This window comes from Dictyostelium discoideum (assembly GCF_000004695.1).
Source record: "Dictyostelium discoideum AX4 chromosome 6 chromosome, whole genome shotgun sequence".
NCBI lineage: Eukaryota > Evosea > Eumycetozoa > Dictyosteliales > Dictyosteliaceae > Dictyostelium > Dictyostelium discoideum.
The window spans coordinates 2,513,175-2,527,354 of NC_007092.3; the positions used below are offsets into that span (position 1 = coordinate 2,513,175).

A 14,180-nucleotide genomic window follows, 5' to 3' on the forward strand; every position below is an offset into this window, starting at 1 on the left:
AAAAAATAAAAATAAAATAATAAAAAAAATAAAAAAATAATAAAACAAAAATAAACACACACACCCACACACCCACCACGGTGTTATTGTGAAGTGATGAATGATTCAATATAATACAAACTCTATTTTTATAGTTCCTTTATGAAACAAATGTGTGGTGAATTTTTTTTTTTTATTATTTTTATTTTTTTTTTGTTATTCTATTAATATTTTTTATTATATTAATAGTGGGCGATATATTATGAAAGGGGTTTTTCTTTTAAATAATAATAATAATAATAATAATAAAAAAAATAATAATAATAATAATAATAATAATAATAATAAACAACCAAAATAATAATAATAATAAAAAAACACAATAGTAATAAAAAAAAAAACAATAGGAAAATAATAAAAAATTAAGTGATTTTATAATTATTATTGGTATTATTAAATTAATTAATATTTTTCATTACATTTGTTTTAAACCTACTACTTTTACCGCTACCGTTTTTTTTTTTTTTTTTTTTTTATTTTTAAAATATTTCGCGATATAAAATTTGTTACTACTAATTTTTTGGGGCAAGATATAAAAATAGAATATTATTATTATTTTTATTGTCAAGTAAAAAAAAAAAATTATTATTAATAATAAAAATAATAATAATAATATAAAATAAAAAATTTAAATTAAATAAAATAAAAATCAAATTAAATAAAATAAATGTTTAAAATTAGGATATTTTACTAGGATTTATTTTTTTATTTTTTTATTTATTTATTTATTTTTTTTTTTTTTTTTGAAAGAGTGAGAGAGATAAAGAATGATAGAGAGTGAGAGATATGTATGTGTGTTGTGCAAATAAAAATTTATTTTTAATTTTTTATTATTGAAATATAATATATGATGATGATGGTGATGAAGATGATGATGAATATGATGAATTTTATTTGTATGACTATAAATATGATGCTATGGAGAATAAAATTTTATATAGTTACCAAAAATAGATTTTAATAAATTAATATTTGACTTTCTTATTGTTATTTTATAATAGTTGTTAAATTTATATTTTTTTTATATAATTATTATTATTTTTTTTTTTTTTAATTTATTTTATTTTTTATATATATATATAATTTTTATATTTTTTCCAAAGGATCCTTTGGAATGGGCGAATTTATTTATTTATTTTGAATTAGTTAGTTTATTGGTAGTTTGAGATTTTTTTATTTTTTTATATTTTATTTTTTTAAAGTGAGACCATTGAAAATTATTGTGTTTGGTCAGGTTATTGGGTTAGTGTGTTTGTGAGTGAGTGAGCTTGTGATTTGTTTTTTTTTTTTTTTTTTTTTTTTTTTTTTTTTATTATATTATTATTATTATTTGAAAAACTTAGAGGAGAGAGAGAGAGAGATATTAATTTAAATTTAATTAATTAAAATGAAAAAAGTTTTTTTTTATTATTTTAATTTATATCTTTTTTTTCTTTAAAAATTTATTTTTAATTCTTTAATTAATTATTTTTATTATTATTTTTTTATTATAAATTTAATTTTATTGATAGTTTGAATTTATTTCTTAATATTTTACTAAACTATTATTTTATTAGATTTATAGTGTTATGTATAATGTGATGAAAAGCCAGTACTTTTAGTATTTTTTTTTAATAAAAGTTCTATTTTTGTGTTGATTAATCAAGGAATTAGATTTATAGATAAAATAATAAATGGCGTTTTTTTTAAATTATTTGTTTTTTTTTAAAATTAAGTATATAAGAAACCAATTTTTAAATTAATAAAAATAAATAAATAAATAAAAAAAAAATTAAAATTTAAATAACCATGATTATAGTTGTAAAATTTTAGGTGATTTCAATTCAGTTTATACTATTTTTGATTCTATAATTATTGTTTATCGTAAGAACGTGGTGGTGTTTGTATAAGTAAAAATACTTGGAAAAAGGTGTTATATATTTAATTAAAAAAAAAACAAAAATAATTAAAATAAATAAAAATTTAAAAATACAAGTGTCAGGTAGTGGTGGTGGGGGGTGGTAATAATTATGTACACAGTTGACGTTGACTCAAATGAAGAAAGGAAAAAAAATAATCAATATAAATTATATATACATATATAATTTTGTTTTTTTACAAAACAAATTTGTTTTTGAGTAATTTTTAAGAATGGGGTGAGTACCTTATTTAAAGAATTATAAATATATAATTAAAATATATATATATATTTTTTTTTTTTAAAAAAAAAATAGATTATCTCATAATGTTTAGATAGTAAAATACAAAAAACAAAAAAAATATTTAAAAAAGCCTTTATACACATTGTTAATCCCAGTGTGTGTGTGTTTATATGTGTTAATTATTATGATGATAATAATTATAAATATTATGTTCACATATTTTAATTGAATATTTACAAATATTCCTATTTAAAAATAGATTTGCTTTAATTTTTATTGACTTTTTTTTTTCTTTATTATTTTACAAGGTGATTTGGCGTCATTGTGAGTTTTTTCACCTTGTTAAATTTATATCAACACTAATCAATTTGTGTGTGGTAAAAGATTGTGTGGAAAAAAAATAGAAATTTGATTTTTTTATTATGTATTTATTTAAGTTTTTTTTTAAATTTTTTTTTTTTTTTTTTTAAAAACAACACACCCATACCACTAAAAATGATATATCTAATGATTTTTTTGTTGAATTTTATTCAGCTAATAGAAGAAATCCTTTTTTTTTTTTTTTTTATTAAAAATTATTTCAAATAATGGTTTACTTGTATTTGATATACAAATTCCTTCCATTTTTATCTTAATAGATCAATAGAAAATAATAATAAAATTTGACATTTAAAAAAAAAAAAAAAAAAAAAATTATTTATAAATATATATTTGATTTAATTGGTGATTTAATAAAAAAAATATATATTTATCAATAACAAACTCCAGCTTTATTTTGTAATTGGCCTTTTTTTAAAATTTAAGTGAATTTCTGTATGTGTGAATAAAATTATGAAAAACAGAGTGAATGAGGGTATTTATATAATGAAAAACAAACACACTCACACACCTAAACAATTTTTACACTCTCGAAATATTGTGTTGTGGTTAAATCATATTGTTTTGTTTGATTTTTTTTATTTTAGAAAACCGTTAAAATTATTTTTATTTTATATTACCTTTTATTCCACTCTTTATATATATGAGTTTTATTTGGGTGTACACGAGTATGTGATATGATGGGAAATCAATTGATTATTCTAATAGTGGTTTTCCAATTTTTTTTTTTTTTTTTCCATTTTTTTTTTTTTTTTTTTTTTTTTTTTTTTTTTTTTTTGATTAAATTTATATATATCCACTGATATTGTTTTATCTTTTATTTTAAAATTGCGCCATACAAACAAAAAGAAAATAAATAATTAAATCTAAATACCAACCAACTAACACATTTTATTACAAACCTTTTTTTTTTTATTTTTTCGAAATTATTAACAATTTAAGGTTTTAAATCTCTTTTTTATTCCATGACATAATTTATGTTTTTCAATAATTTAATGTTGATAAAACTGTTAATCAGCGATTTAAAAATAAAAATAAAAATAATGTTGATTATTGGGATTCCAATAAAATTTTAATAATAAATTTAAAGGAATTCAATATTTTTTATTTTTTTTATTTTTATTATTATTTTTAATTTTTTTATTAGAAAATATTTATGTATCAGTTTACAAATATTAAAAATTTATTTATTATTATTATTATTATTTTCATTATTATTTTTATTATCATTATTATTAATATTATAATTTTTTTTTTTTTTTTTTTTTGTTTTTTTTTGTTTTATTTTATTTATTTTAAATTTAAATTATGAACATTAAAATCAGATCTTCTACCTAAAACTAATTTAATTTCTAATACATTTAAATTCCATTTATAATCTGGTTGATTCCAATATTCTAAAATATCATTTACCTTATCAAAAGTTAATAAATGAACAACTTGTGATAATCTTGTGAATTTATGTCTAATATTTTGTTCAGTTGTTATATTACAAAGGAAATCAATGATTTTTCTAATATCCTTTGACAATTGAATTCCACCCAATTGATTGAAACGTTTTTGCATTATGAAATCTTCCATGGTTTTTGCGATAAAAGTTGACATTAGATGAATGAGTTGATCGAAATTCTCTGCTATGAATTTTCTTTTATAGGGTTGCAATAATGCCATCAACTCGGACAAGAAATCCATTGCAAAAGGGTCATTAATTTCATAATTTTCAAATTCCTCATCACCAATTTCATAGTTTGTATTCCTAAATGGCCAAATTAATCTTGTAAGTGATGGAGAATTCACCTGAACAATCTTTTTAATATTCTCCTTTAATATATTATCAATACTCTTGGTAACCGTTGAAAATCCATCACCATTACCTTCTATACACATAGTGATTGCTTTTCTATCATTTTCATCTTTAAATTTTAAAAATGTTGTTTCTTTTAATTGATCCTTAACTTTATAAATATACTCTTTAGTTAATGTTAAATTATTTAATATAATTAAAAATATATCTCTCTTTTTATCAAAATCATCTGAATAATTATATTCTAATAAATTTTCAAAATACTTTAAAAAATAAAAAAAAAAAAAATTAAATTAGTATATATAGAATTATTTTTTAAAAATTGAATTTATTTACTTACAGGCATATAAATCATATCAAAATTTGCTAAAGTCAAATTAATGACAGCACAAGTCGTAGGTGAATTTGATGAAGAGATTGCTCTTCCTGCTACTTTTCTAAAAACAAAAAATATATTATCAACCATACTAGATGTATTATTTTCTTGTTCAAATATTAATTGTTGTTGATGTAATTGTTGTTGTTGTTGTAATAATTGCTGTTGTTGCTGCTGTGATTGATGTACATTTTTATTATTATTATTATTATTATTGTTATTATTATGGTTATGATTCATTTGATTGACAATAAATCTTCTTAAATCATCATTATATATTGACTAAATTTAAAAGTAAGTTTGATGTTGTTATTATTAACTTTTTTCTTTTTTTTTTTTTTTTTTTATTATTTTTTATTACTCATTTTACTGTTTAAACATTCTCTTCTCCAATCTTTTTTTGCTGAGTCACATTTCAAAAGATAAGAATTTTTTAATTAATCTTTAGTTTTAATTAAAAAGAATAAAGAAAAAAATAAAAAATTCTTTGTCATTTGAAATGTCACATCAGAAAAAAAGATTGGAGAAGAGAATGTTTCAAAAGTAAAAACAAATAATAAAATTATATATTATATATTTATATAATATATGAATGTATACATACAAATGAAAATGAAAGTTGAAAATATTGAGTTTCAAAAGAAGAATAGTTTGTCATAATCTCTTGAATTTTACTTTTCATATCATTTAATTGGGGTACTTTTTTATTTGTACTTGTATTACAATGAGTTTGAATATATGAAATGTAACGTTCTGATATCTCTGAAATTGATGAAATTTGATTTAACAATTCATCAATTCCCAACAATGGTTGAATTAATTCAATTTCACTTTGACTATATTTAAAATTATTAATTAAATCTTCAATTGATATATTTGCATCTGTTAATTTTTTTAACTATTATTAAATAATCATTTGTTAATATTATAAAATCAAAAACAAAAAGTATATATATGATTACCCCACTTACTAAATTTGAATCTTTTAATTTTTCTAAAATGATTGAATAAATTTGATCTAAATATTGTGCAGATTGATTATGAAGTGGTAATGTTAAATTATTTGAATTCCATTCAACCAATTTAGTTTTATACTTTTCAAAGAGGATCATATCATTCCATCGCCATTGATCATTACCAACACGAATTGAGTCTGAAACTTTTTGAACAACACTTGATAAAACTTTTTTCAAAGCCATTAGACAGTTATCTATTGATTTCACTTTATATTTAATATCATTTAAACTATTGGTAGATGCATCTGAATAACTCTCTGATAATTGTTGATTAATTCTTAACATATCTTTAATGATGGGACCACTATCTTGTAGAATCACCTTTCTTTGAAACTGAATGTAGATTACTAAGCCCTCATCTTCTTCACCACTATTTTCAAATGTGATTATATTTTGATGTTGATTAGGTATACTTCTAGAAACTAATTTATATTTAATTTGTTGTACAATTGATAAAATTAATGATAATTGTATAACTGATTGCTCATTATTTGTTCTCATGGTTTCTTCAGTTTTTGATCTTGTAATTTGATAAAGTTCTTCAATTTTATTTAATGGTGGTATATGATATTTTTCATAAATTGTATTATAGGTCATATTATTATTATCATTGGTAGATGGTGTTACAATTGGTTTACTAATTGCTTCCATAACTATATATACAAATTGTTTTAATAATTTTAATCCTTCTTCAAATTCATTCTTATTAACTTTATCTATAATTCTAATTATTAAAATATCTAAACTTGATGATGTATTATTAACTTTCTTTTTTTAAAAATAAAATAAGTTTTATTTTTTTAAAAAAAAAAAAAAATAAAAAAATAAAAAAAATTATTATTATTATTATTATTATTATTATTATTATTATTATTATTATTATTATTATTATTATTATTATTATTATTATTATTATTATTATTATTATTATTATTATTATTATTATTATTATTACTTACTAATGTATTTTTAAATAATTCTATTTCATTTTTTAAACCATATTCATCCTCATCTTCACTATCATCATTATTATTATTTCTTTGTTGTTGTGGTGTTGTACTTTGTTGTGGTGGTGAGTTATTTTTTGTACTATTATTATTATTATTATTATTATTATTATTATTATTATTTTTATTATCAGTATTATTTAGGTTTGGGTTCATATAGTTATTTAAACTATCACCCATTAAACCTAATACCTTCTTGAACATTTTATGTGTGGAAGAAAAAAAAGAAAAAAGAAAAATAAAATTTAAAAAAAAAAAAATGAAAAAAAGAAAAAAGATTTTTTTTTTTATTTATTTTTTATTTTTTTATTTTATTTTTTTTTTTAAATAAAAATAATTTTTAAAATTTATTCATAATAATAACAAAATGAATCGAAAATATAAAATGATTTTTTATAAATTATACCAAATTGATTTGAGGCTTTTGTTCTCATTGTGATTACTATACCATGAGATTTTTGAACAGAGGTAGCAATTAATTGAATTGATGGTTGTCCTAATTCAACATCATAGCATTGAATGGAAGCTGTTGAGGCTAGATGTTTATCTAAACGAATGAAACTTGGTTCTTCAGTTAACAATTTCGATTCTGGTAATAATTGTAACATTCTACCAATGACATCATTACTATATTCATTTAGCCTAATAATACCTGCTGATGAGATATCTTCAACTGCAATTCTTACACAGTATGGTAAATCATTAGTATTCTTGGTTGTATCTTTGAATGATATCATTTCACCATTTGGTTTAATTGATGCGAGTTCAAATGATTTTGGTATATTTAAATTATAGCCAACCATTAAATTATCGAATATATCATAAGGTAATGGTGATCTTGCTTTTAGTATATGTCCACTTGTTACACCTAAATAATTGATTAGTCTATCGAATACTTTAACATAGTAAGCTTTATCTCCATTTGGTACTCTAAATGATAATCTTATCCATTGATCGAATTGGAATAAAACATCTCTACCATTGTCACTATCATACTGTTTGGCTACAACCACTAACTTTTTACCATTACCATCACGATAATTCAAATTGATTTGAATGTCTTTGCATTCATCACCTAAACTACCATCATTTGTAAATTCACTATCACTTTTTGTAATACTAAATACTAAACCTCCATCAAGCACCACCTTTTCATCCTTATAAATATGTTGTATATCTCCATTAATTTTCTTTGACCAATCTTTTGGGTAAAAATACTCTAAATATATTTCATTTGAATTTGATGTTGATGACGATGACGATGATGATAATAATAATGAATTCATTGATAATTGTAAAAATTTATAACCTTTACATTTAAATAGATTAAAAGAACTAATTGCATGATCGTGAACATATAAATGTTGTTGAAAGAATTCGTCTGCTTTTGATGTATATGAAATTATATAGGCATGACCTTGATCGAAAAAGAAGGATTGTTTGGATTTCATATGATCATTTGGTAAGTAATAAATAATTGAACGACCATTATATTTGCCACCAATTAATTCGTCAGAGAAACTTGATGGTTTTGCACCAACTCTTAATATTTCACCCATTATCATTTGTTGAAACTGATCAACTTTCACCAATGATGTATCCCTTGAAAACATTGATAAATCTATAATTTGAATATTGAATGAAGGATAAGTTAATTCTTCTTTTTCTTTAAATCCAACTACAAAAAATGAATTATCTGTTTTTATCCAATTACTCGGATAATCACATGAAAAACCATAAATTTGTGATTCATATGTTGAAAATGTTATAATTTCTTCCATTATCTGTTTTTTTAAATTATTTTTTAAAAAATAAAAAAAAAAAGAAATAGTTTGGGTTTTGAATTCGGTGAAAAAAAAAAAAAAAAAGAAAAAAAATTAAAAAAAATAATTTTGAAAAAATAAAAAAAAAACCAAATTTAAGTAAAACTTTGAGATTAAAATAAAAAATAATTTATTTTTCTTAAATTATATATTGTTTTTGAATTTTTTATTAATTTATTATTTATACCTCATACCCAATTTATATTTATAATTAAAAAATTATAATAAATTTTTTTAAAAAAAAATATTAAAAAAATAAAATAAAAAAGATTTTTTTTTTTTTTTTTTTTTTCTTTTTCCTATTTTTTTTTTTTTTGTTTTTTTTTTTGTTTTTTTTTTTTTTTTTTTTTAATTGTTGTCGAGACACATTATATTATATTATTAATTTAAATTACACCATATAAAATATTATATTTATATATAATAAACAATATGTATAATAATAATGGTTTTCATGAAGAAACAAATATAGATGAATCACAATTTACAGTTGAAAAAGTTGAAACAGTATTAAAATCACTCTATTTCCCTCAAAATAATGATTATAGTGCTTTACCACAAATTCAACAGTGGTTAATACAATTTCAAAAATCATTTTCGTCTTGGAGTATTGCGCCATTGTTATTAATGTCAAATGTAATTATTTAGTTTTTTATTTTATTTTATTTTAATTATTATATAATAAAAAAATATATATACAGATTATACTGACAATACTATAATATAATTATAATATTATAATAAAAAAAAAAAAAAAGATTAAAGAAATCCAATATTTTGGAGCATCAACAATAGAGAATAAAATTAAAAATAATTGGTTATCATTAAGTCAAGATATGAAAAAGGAATTTTTAGATAATTTATTATTATTTTTAAAAACACAAATTACAAAATGTTCAACAGTAGTTATCACAAGATTGTGTTTAGCAGTATCAGTCATAGCTTGCCATTCAACAACTGATCTATGGGCTAACCCAATTTTGGATGTATTACAACTTAGTTTTCAAGATATTAATAATTTAGATTGTTTCAATCCAAATCTTGTTAATTTAACATTGGAACTTTTAACTATATTCCCTGAAGAATTAACAAATGCAGATTATATAACACAAGAAAAAAGGTATTATTATCTATCAGTTTTTATTTACTATTTATATACATTTAAAAAAAAAAAAAAAAAAAGAAATGATAATTGTGTTTTTATTAACATTTTTAAAATTTATTATTATTATTATTATTATTATTATTATTATTATTATTATTTCTAGAAATAAAGTAGGTTTACAATTTAATAAACATAATTCTAAAGTATTTGAAATACTTTGTAAGATAATGTCATTACCACAAAATCAACAAACTTTAATATTTATGAAATCATCATTAAAATGTTTTAAAAGTTGGATTTTATTTGATTGTTCACCAAGGTATGTTTTTTTTTTTTTTTTTTATTATTATTAAATAAATTTATTAATAATTTTTATTTTTTTTTATTTAGGGAATATTTAATTGATAGTGATTTAATTTTAAAATGTTTTGAAGCAGTTTCAAATAATCCAAAATTAGTTGAAGATTTTTTAATGGTTTTAGATGAAATGTTTACATTTATGGGTGGAAAGATATTTAGAAGTTATACATCGGCATTTAGTTTGGTTTTAAGTAGAATTTTGATGATTTTTCCATCATTTTACATTTTAGCATTACAAGAAGAGAATCAAATCTTTAATCAAATCTTTTTATTATTTTCACATATAGCAGAGAATCATATTAAAACCTTATTAAAGAATCCTGAACTTTCAAATAACTTTTTTAAAGCATTAATACAAATGGCATTAAAAGGTGATTTTGAAACATGTGAACTTTTATCACCTGTTATTACAGAGATTGCAGCTTTACACGAACTTCATTCAACATCATCAACAACAGAAGCAACAACAACTACAATAGCAACAACAACTACACCAACAACAACATCTGATTGTGATATTAGTGGATGGTATCAATATTTAGGGGAAATGGTTGAAGTATTTAGATTGAAATCAATGTATCCATTGGATAAGGATATTTCAGACCTCTACGAAGAGGATGCTGAGAAATTCTTTGCATTTAGAGTTATAGCAGGTGATAGTGTATTAGAGGTGTACAATATATTGGAGGGTAAAATATTACAACAACTACTCAATAGTCTTTGGTCGGATATTCAATCTTTCCCAACTACCAAATGTTGGCAATCTATTGAAGCAACCATCTATCTATTAAGTTGTCTATCAGAGAGTATAACAGAGGATACAGAATTTGTACCACAACTATTCTCAATTTTAGGTCAATTACCAATTCAATCGACACCACTCATTAAAAGTACAATGACTTTGGCAGGTAACTATTCAAATCTAATCGATAAAAGTACAATATTCCTTGAGAAGATTGTAAAAGATTTCTTCCCAGCTTTTGAAAATCCAGATTTAAAATCAGTTGCAAGTCAATCTTTCCTTTCAATCTCTAAAAATTCAAAATGTGCTTCAATACTTTCAAATAGTATTACTCAATTAATTTCTTTATGTGCTCCAATTTTATCAAATAATGTAAAAAAAAAAAAATTATTATTTTTTTTTTTTAATTAAAAAAAATACAATTTAAACTAATTAATTATATTAATATATATATAGAATAAAATTTTAGATGACCCATCAAATTTTAATATTTTAGAAGCTTTATTATACATTATATCAACATTACCATCAGATTCTCAAGTTTTAAATTATTCAACTCAATTACTTTATCCATTCATACTTTTTATTAAAAATTATTATACAAATCAACTGCAACAACAGCAACAACAACAACAGCAACAACAAACTGAATTACGATTATTATTATCATCAATTAATCTATTAACAAAATTCTGTAAAATATATGACGATGAGCAAGTTAATGAATATGGAACAACGCAACAAGAAAATAATAATAATAATAACAATAATAATAATAACAATAATAATAATAATAACAATAATAATAATAATAATAATAATAATATTAAACCAGTTTTTGAAATTATTAACAATATAATACCGATTTATGGAGAGTTATTAAGTTTAAATACGTTAGAGAGTTCAATTATCGAAGCGATTAGTATATTTTATAAAAAAGCGATAATGATAAATAATAACCATCAAAATATAACAAATATACCAGAAATTAATAGGCAACTTACATTAGCATTTTTAAAACATAAACCATTAAGTTTAGTATTAAGTACACTTTCAATCTCAATAGTTAATTTACCAAAAGAACAACATTTAGATTTTTTAGCAGATTCATTATCCTCTATCTCTTCTAAAATGATTCAAATTTGGAGCGAAAAATCAAATCAAAATAATAAAAAGAATAATAAAAAAATAAATAATAATATTGATATTGATAATGATAATGAAAATAATAATAATAATAATCAAATTCAATTTGAAAATAATGAATTAAATGAATTTAAAAATTTAAAAATTTCAATTTATCCAGATATAACAAAGGAATATTTTACAATGATTACACAGTATATAAGGTATAATGCTGTATCAATTCCTCAAGGAGTTATATCACATTTGTTTAGTATCATTTTAGTAAACATTACAAAGATACATGATAAAGTTACAGCACGTGCTTGCTTTTCATTTATGGCTTTGATAATCACAAAATCAAAAGAAATGAAAAGTCAAATCAAATGGGAACCACTATTAAATGAAATCAATGGTTGGTTAAGTATTCATGGTGAACTATTTATTAAACAAATACTTTATTCCGCTGGTGGTGGTATACCAAGAAGTGTTGTACAATTTATTTCAGAGGTTATAGCATCTTTAGTATCTTCGTATCCTGATGTATTTAGAATTAGTGCACTCAAATGTTTATCAGTTGATGGTTTCCCTTCAAGTAATATAACAAAAGAACAAAAAGAGAAATTTTTAAATTCTTTAATGTTGTATAGATCAAAGAAATTACCTTTAAAAATTGTTACTGATTTTTCTTTAGTTTCTTTAGGTATTGCAACAAATCAATAATAATAATAATAATAATAATAATAATAATAATAATAATAATAATAATAAAATACATATAAAAAAAAAAAAAAAAAACAATATAATAAAATAAAAAATCAATTAAATCAAATAAAAAAAAAAAATTAAATAAAAAAGATAAATAAATAAAAAAAAAAATAAAAAATATTGTAACGATATAATACAATATCTACCTGTTTTTATTTTATATCTCTCTTCGTCTCCCTTCAAATAATTTTGTTCTCGAGATCCCAACAATATCTCAATAAATTGAAACGATAAATTTGGTTTGAATTTTGTTTTTTTTTTTTTTAATTGGATAGAAAAAAAAAAAAAGAAAAAAAAAAGGAATGAATTTATCAAAAATGATAGATTTATCTTTATTAAAAAAAGTATTGTGGAACATTGCCAATTTTGATCTTTCCAAAAAAAAAAAAAAAAAAAAAAAAAAAAACTATTCATAATAATAAACTGAAATTGGTGTCTTTTCAATTTAAAAAAGATAATGAATTGTTGTGATGAGCCATATTTGTAAATAAAAAAGATTTAAAATGGTTGTTGGGGGTATTTTTTAGTTTTTTTTTTTTATTTTTTCTTCAGATTTAAAATAATAAGATTATATTGTGATTGTATTGACGTCGACGTTATTTTGAAAAAAAAAAAAAAGTTTAAACTTGTTATTATTGATGAGATATTTTTTGTCAAATTAATAACATAATTAAAGTATTAAAAATAATTTTAAAAAGATAAAAATATTAAAAAAAATAAAAAAATAAAAAAACAAATAAAAAAAAAACATATAAATAGAGAGAAATGAAATTAATTTATTCATTAAAAAGTAAAAATTATTTATTTATAAAAAATCTAAATTTAAATAATTCAATAAAAAAAAAAAAAAAAAAAAAGTATAATAAATGACAATTACAAGTAAGTTTTATATAAAAAATATATTAAATAATTTTATAATTAATTATTAAAAAAAATAAAAAAATAAATATAATAATAGGATCAATTTCATCGTTTAGCGGAATGACTTCCCCTCAAACAAACTCCAACCAACAAATTGTTTCAGATGTTGTTAATAACAACACAAAAAGAAATTCTATCCAATCAAAAAATGGTGTTTCTGAGACTTCTACTAAATTTGGTGATGTTACAGATAGTTCCCAACCATGTTCAATATTATGAAAACATATTTAAAAAATATATCGATGTAAGAAAAAAAAAAAAAAAAAAAAAATATTTGTAAATATAAACAATAATAAACTATTTAATTGATGATCATATTATTTTATTTATTTTTATTATGATAATTTGAGAAAACAAAAATATGGAAAATTTTTCAAAGATTTTTTTTTTTTTAATAATTATTATTTATTTTTATTTTTTTAATCAGTATTATTTATTTATTTATTTTTTATTTTTTTAAATCATTTTACTTTTTTCAATTCTATAAAAATAAAATAAAATAAAATAAAATAAAATAAAATAAAATGAAATTTTATTATTATTTTTTCCAAATTTTAGGAATATATTTAGTAATTTGT

The 14,180-nt window shown here is 19.8% G+C and overlaps 5 protein-coding genes across 5 annotated transcripts in view; 3 read left to right on the forward strand and 2 right to left on the reverse strand.

The window, feature by feature from the left end:
• DDB_G0293104 (hypothetical protein) overlaps positions 1–1,680 on the forward strand; it is a gene marked incomplete at both ends in the record, with an annotated part of 2,170 nt that extends 490 nt beyond the window's left edge. Inside the window, 2 exons of the mRNA XM_629329.1 lie at positions 1,242–1,281; positions 1,660–1,680. Of these exons, the coding sequence (XP_629331.1) occupies positions 1,242–1,281; positions 1,660–1,680 (61 nt within the window). The remainder of the gene's footprint in view (positions 1–1,241; positions 1,282–1,659) is intronic.
• A 2,168-nt stretch (positions 1,681–3,848) lies between these two features.
• DDB_G0293106 (hypothetical protein) lies at positions 3,849–6,965 on the reverse strand (the record flags this gene model as incomplete). The annotated part of the gene is made up of 5 exons (XM_629330.1): positions 3,849–4,625; positions 4,703–5,020; positions 5,343–5,636; positions 5,710–6,522; positions 6,714–6,965. The coding sequence occupies 5 exons, from the start codon at positions 6,963–6,965 to the stop codon at positions 3,849–3,851; spliced, it is 2,454 nt and encodes an 817-aa protein (XP_629332.1).
• Positions 6,966–7,108: 143 nt separating this feature from the next.
• On the reverse strand, positions 7,109–8,542 carry DDB_G0293108 (hypothetical protein; the record flags this gene model as incomplete). The annotated part of the gene is made up of 1 exon (XM_629331.1): positions 7,109–8,542. The coding sequence occupies one exon, from the start codon at positions 8,540–8,542 to the stop codon at positions 7,109–7,111; it is 1,434 nt and encodes a 477-aa protein (XP_629333.1).
• A 474-nt stretch (positions 8,543–9,016) lies between these two features.
• On the forward strand, positions 9,017–12,636 carry ipo13A (importin 13; the record flags this gene model as incomplete). The annotated part of the gene is made up of 5 exons (XM_629332.1): positions 9,017–9,220; positions 9,343–9,704; positions 9,853–10,008; positions 10,080–11,163; positions 11,248–12,636. The coding sequence occupies 5 exons, from the start codon at positions 9,017–9,019 to the stop codon at positions 12,634–12,636; spliced, it is 3,195 nt and encodes a 1,064-aa protein (XP_629334.1).
• Positions 12,637–13,547: 911 nt separating this feature from the next.
• On the forward strand, positions 13,548–13,821 carry DDB_G0293112 (hypothetical protein; the record flags this gene model as incomplete). The annotated part of the gene is made up of 2 exons (XM_629333.1): positions 13,548–13,560; positions 13,640–13,821. 2 exons carry the CDS (start codon positions 13,548–13,550, stop codon positions 13,819–13,821), a joined length of 195 nt encoding a protein of 64 aa, XP_629335.1.
• Positions 13,822–14,180: the final 359 nt, after the last annotated feature.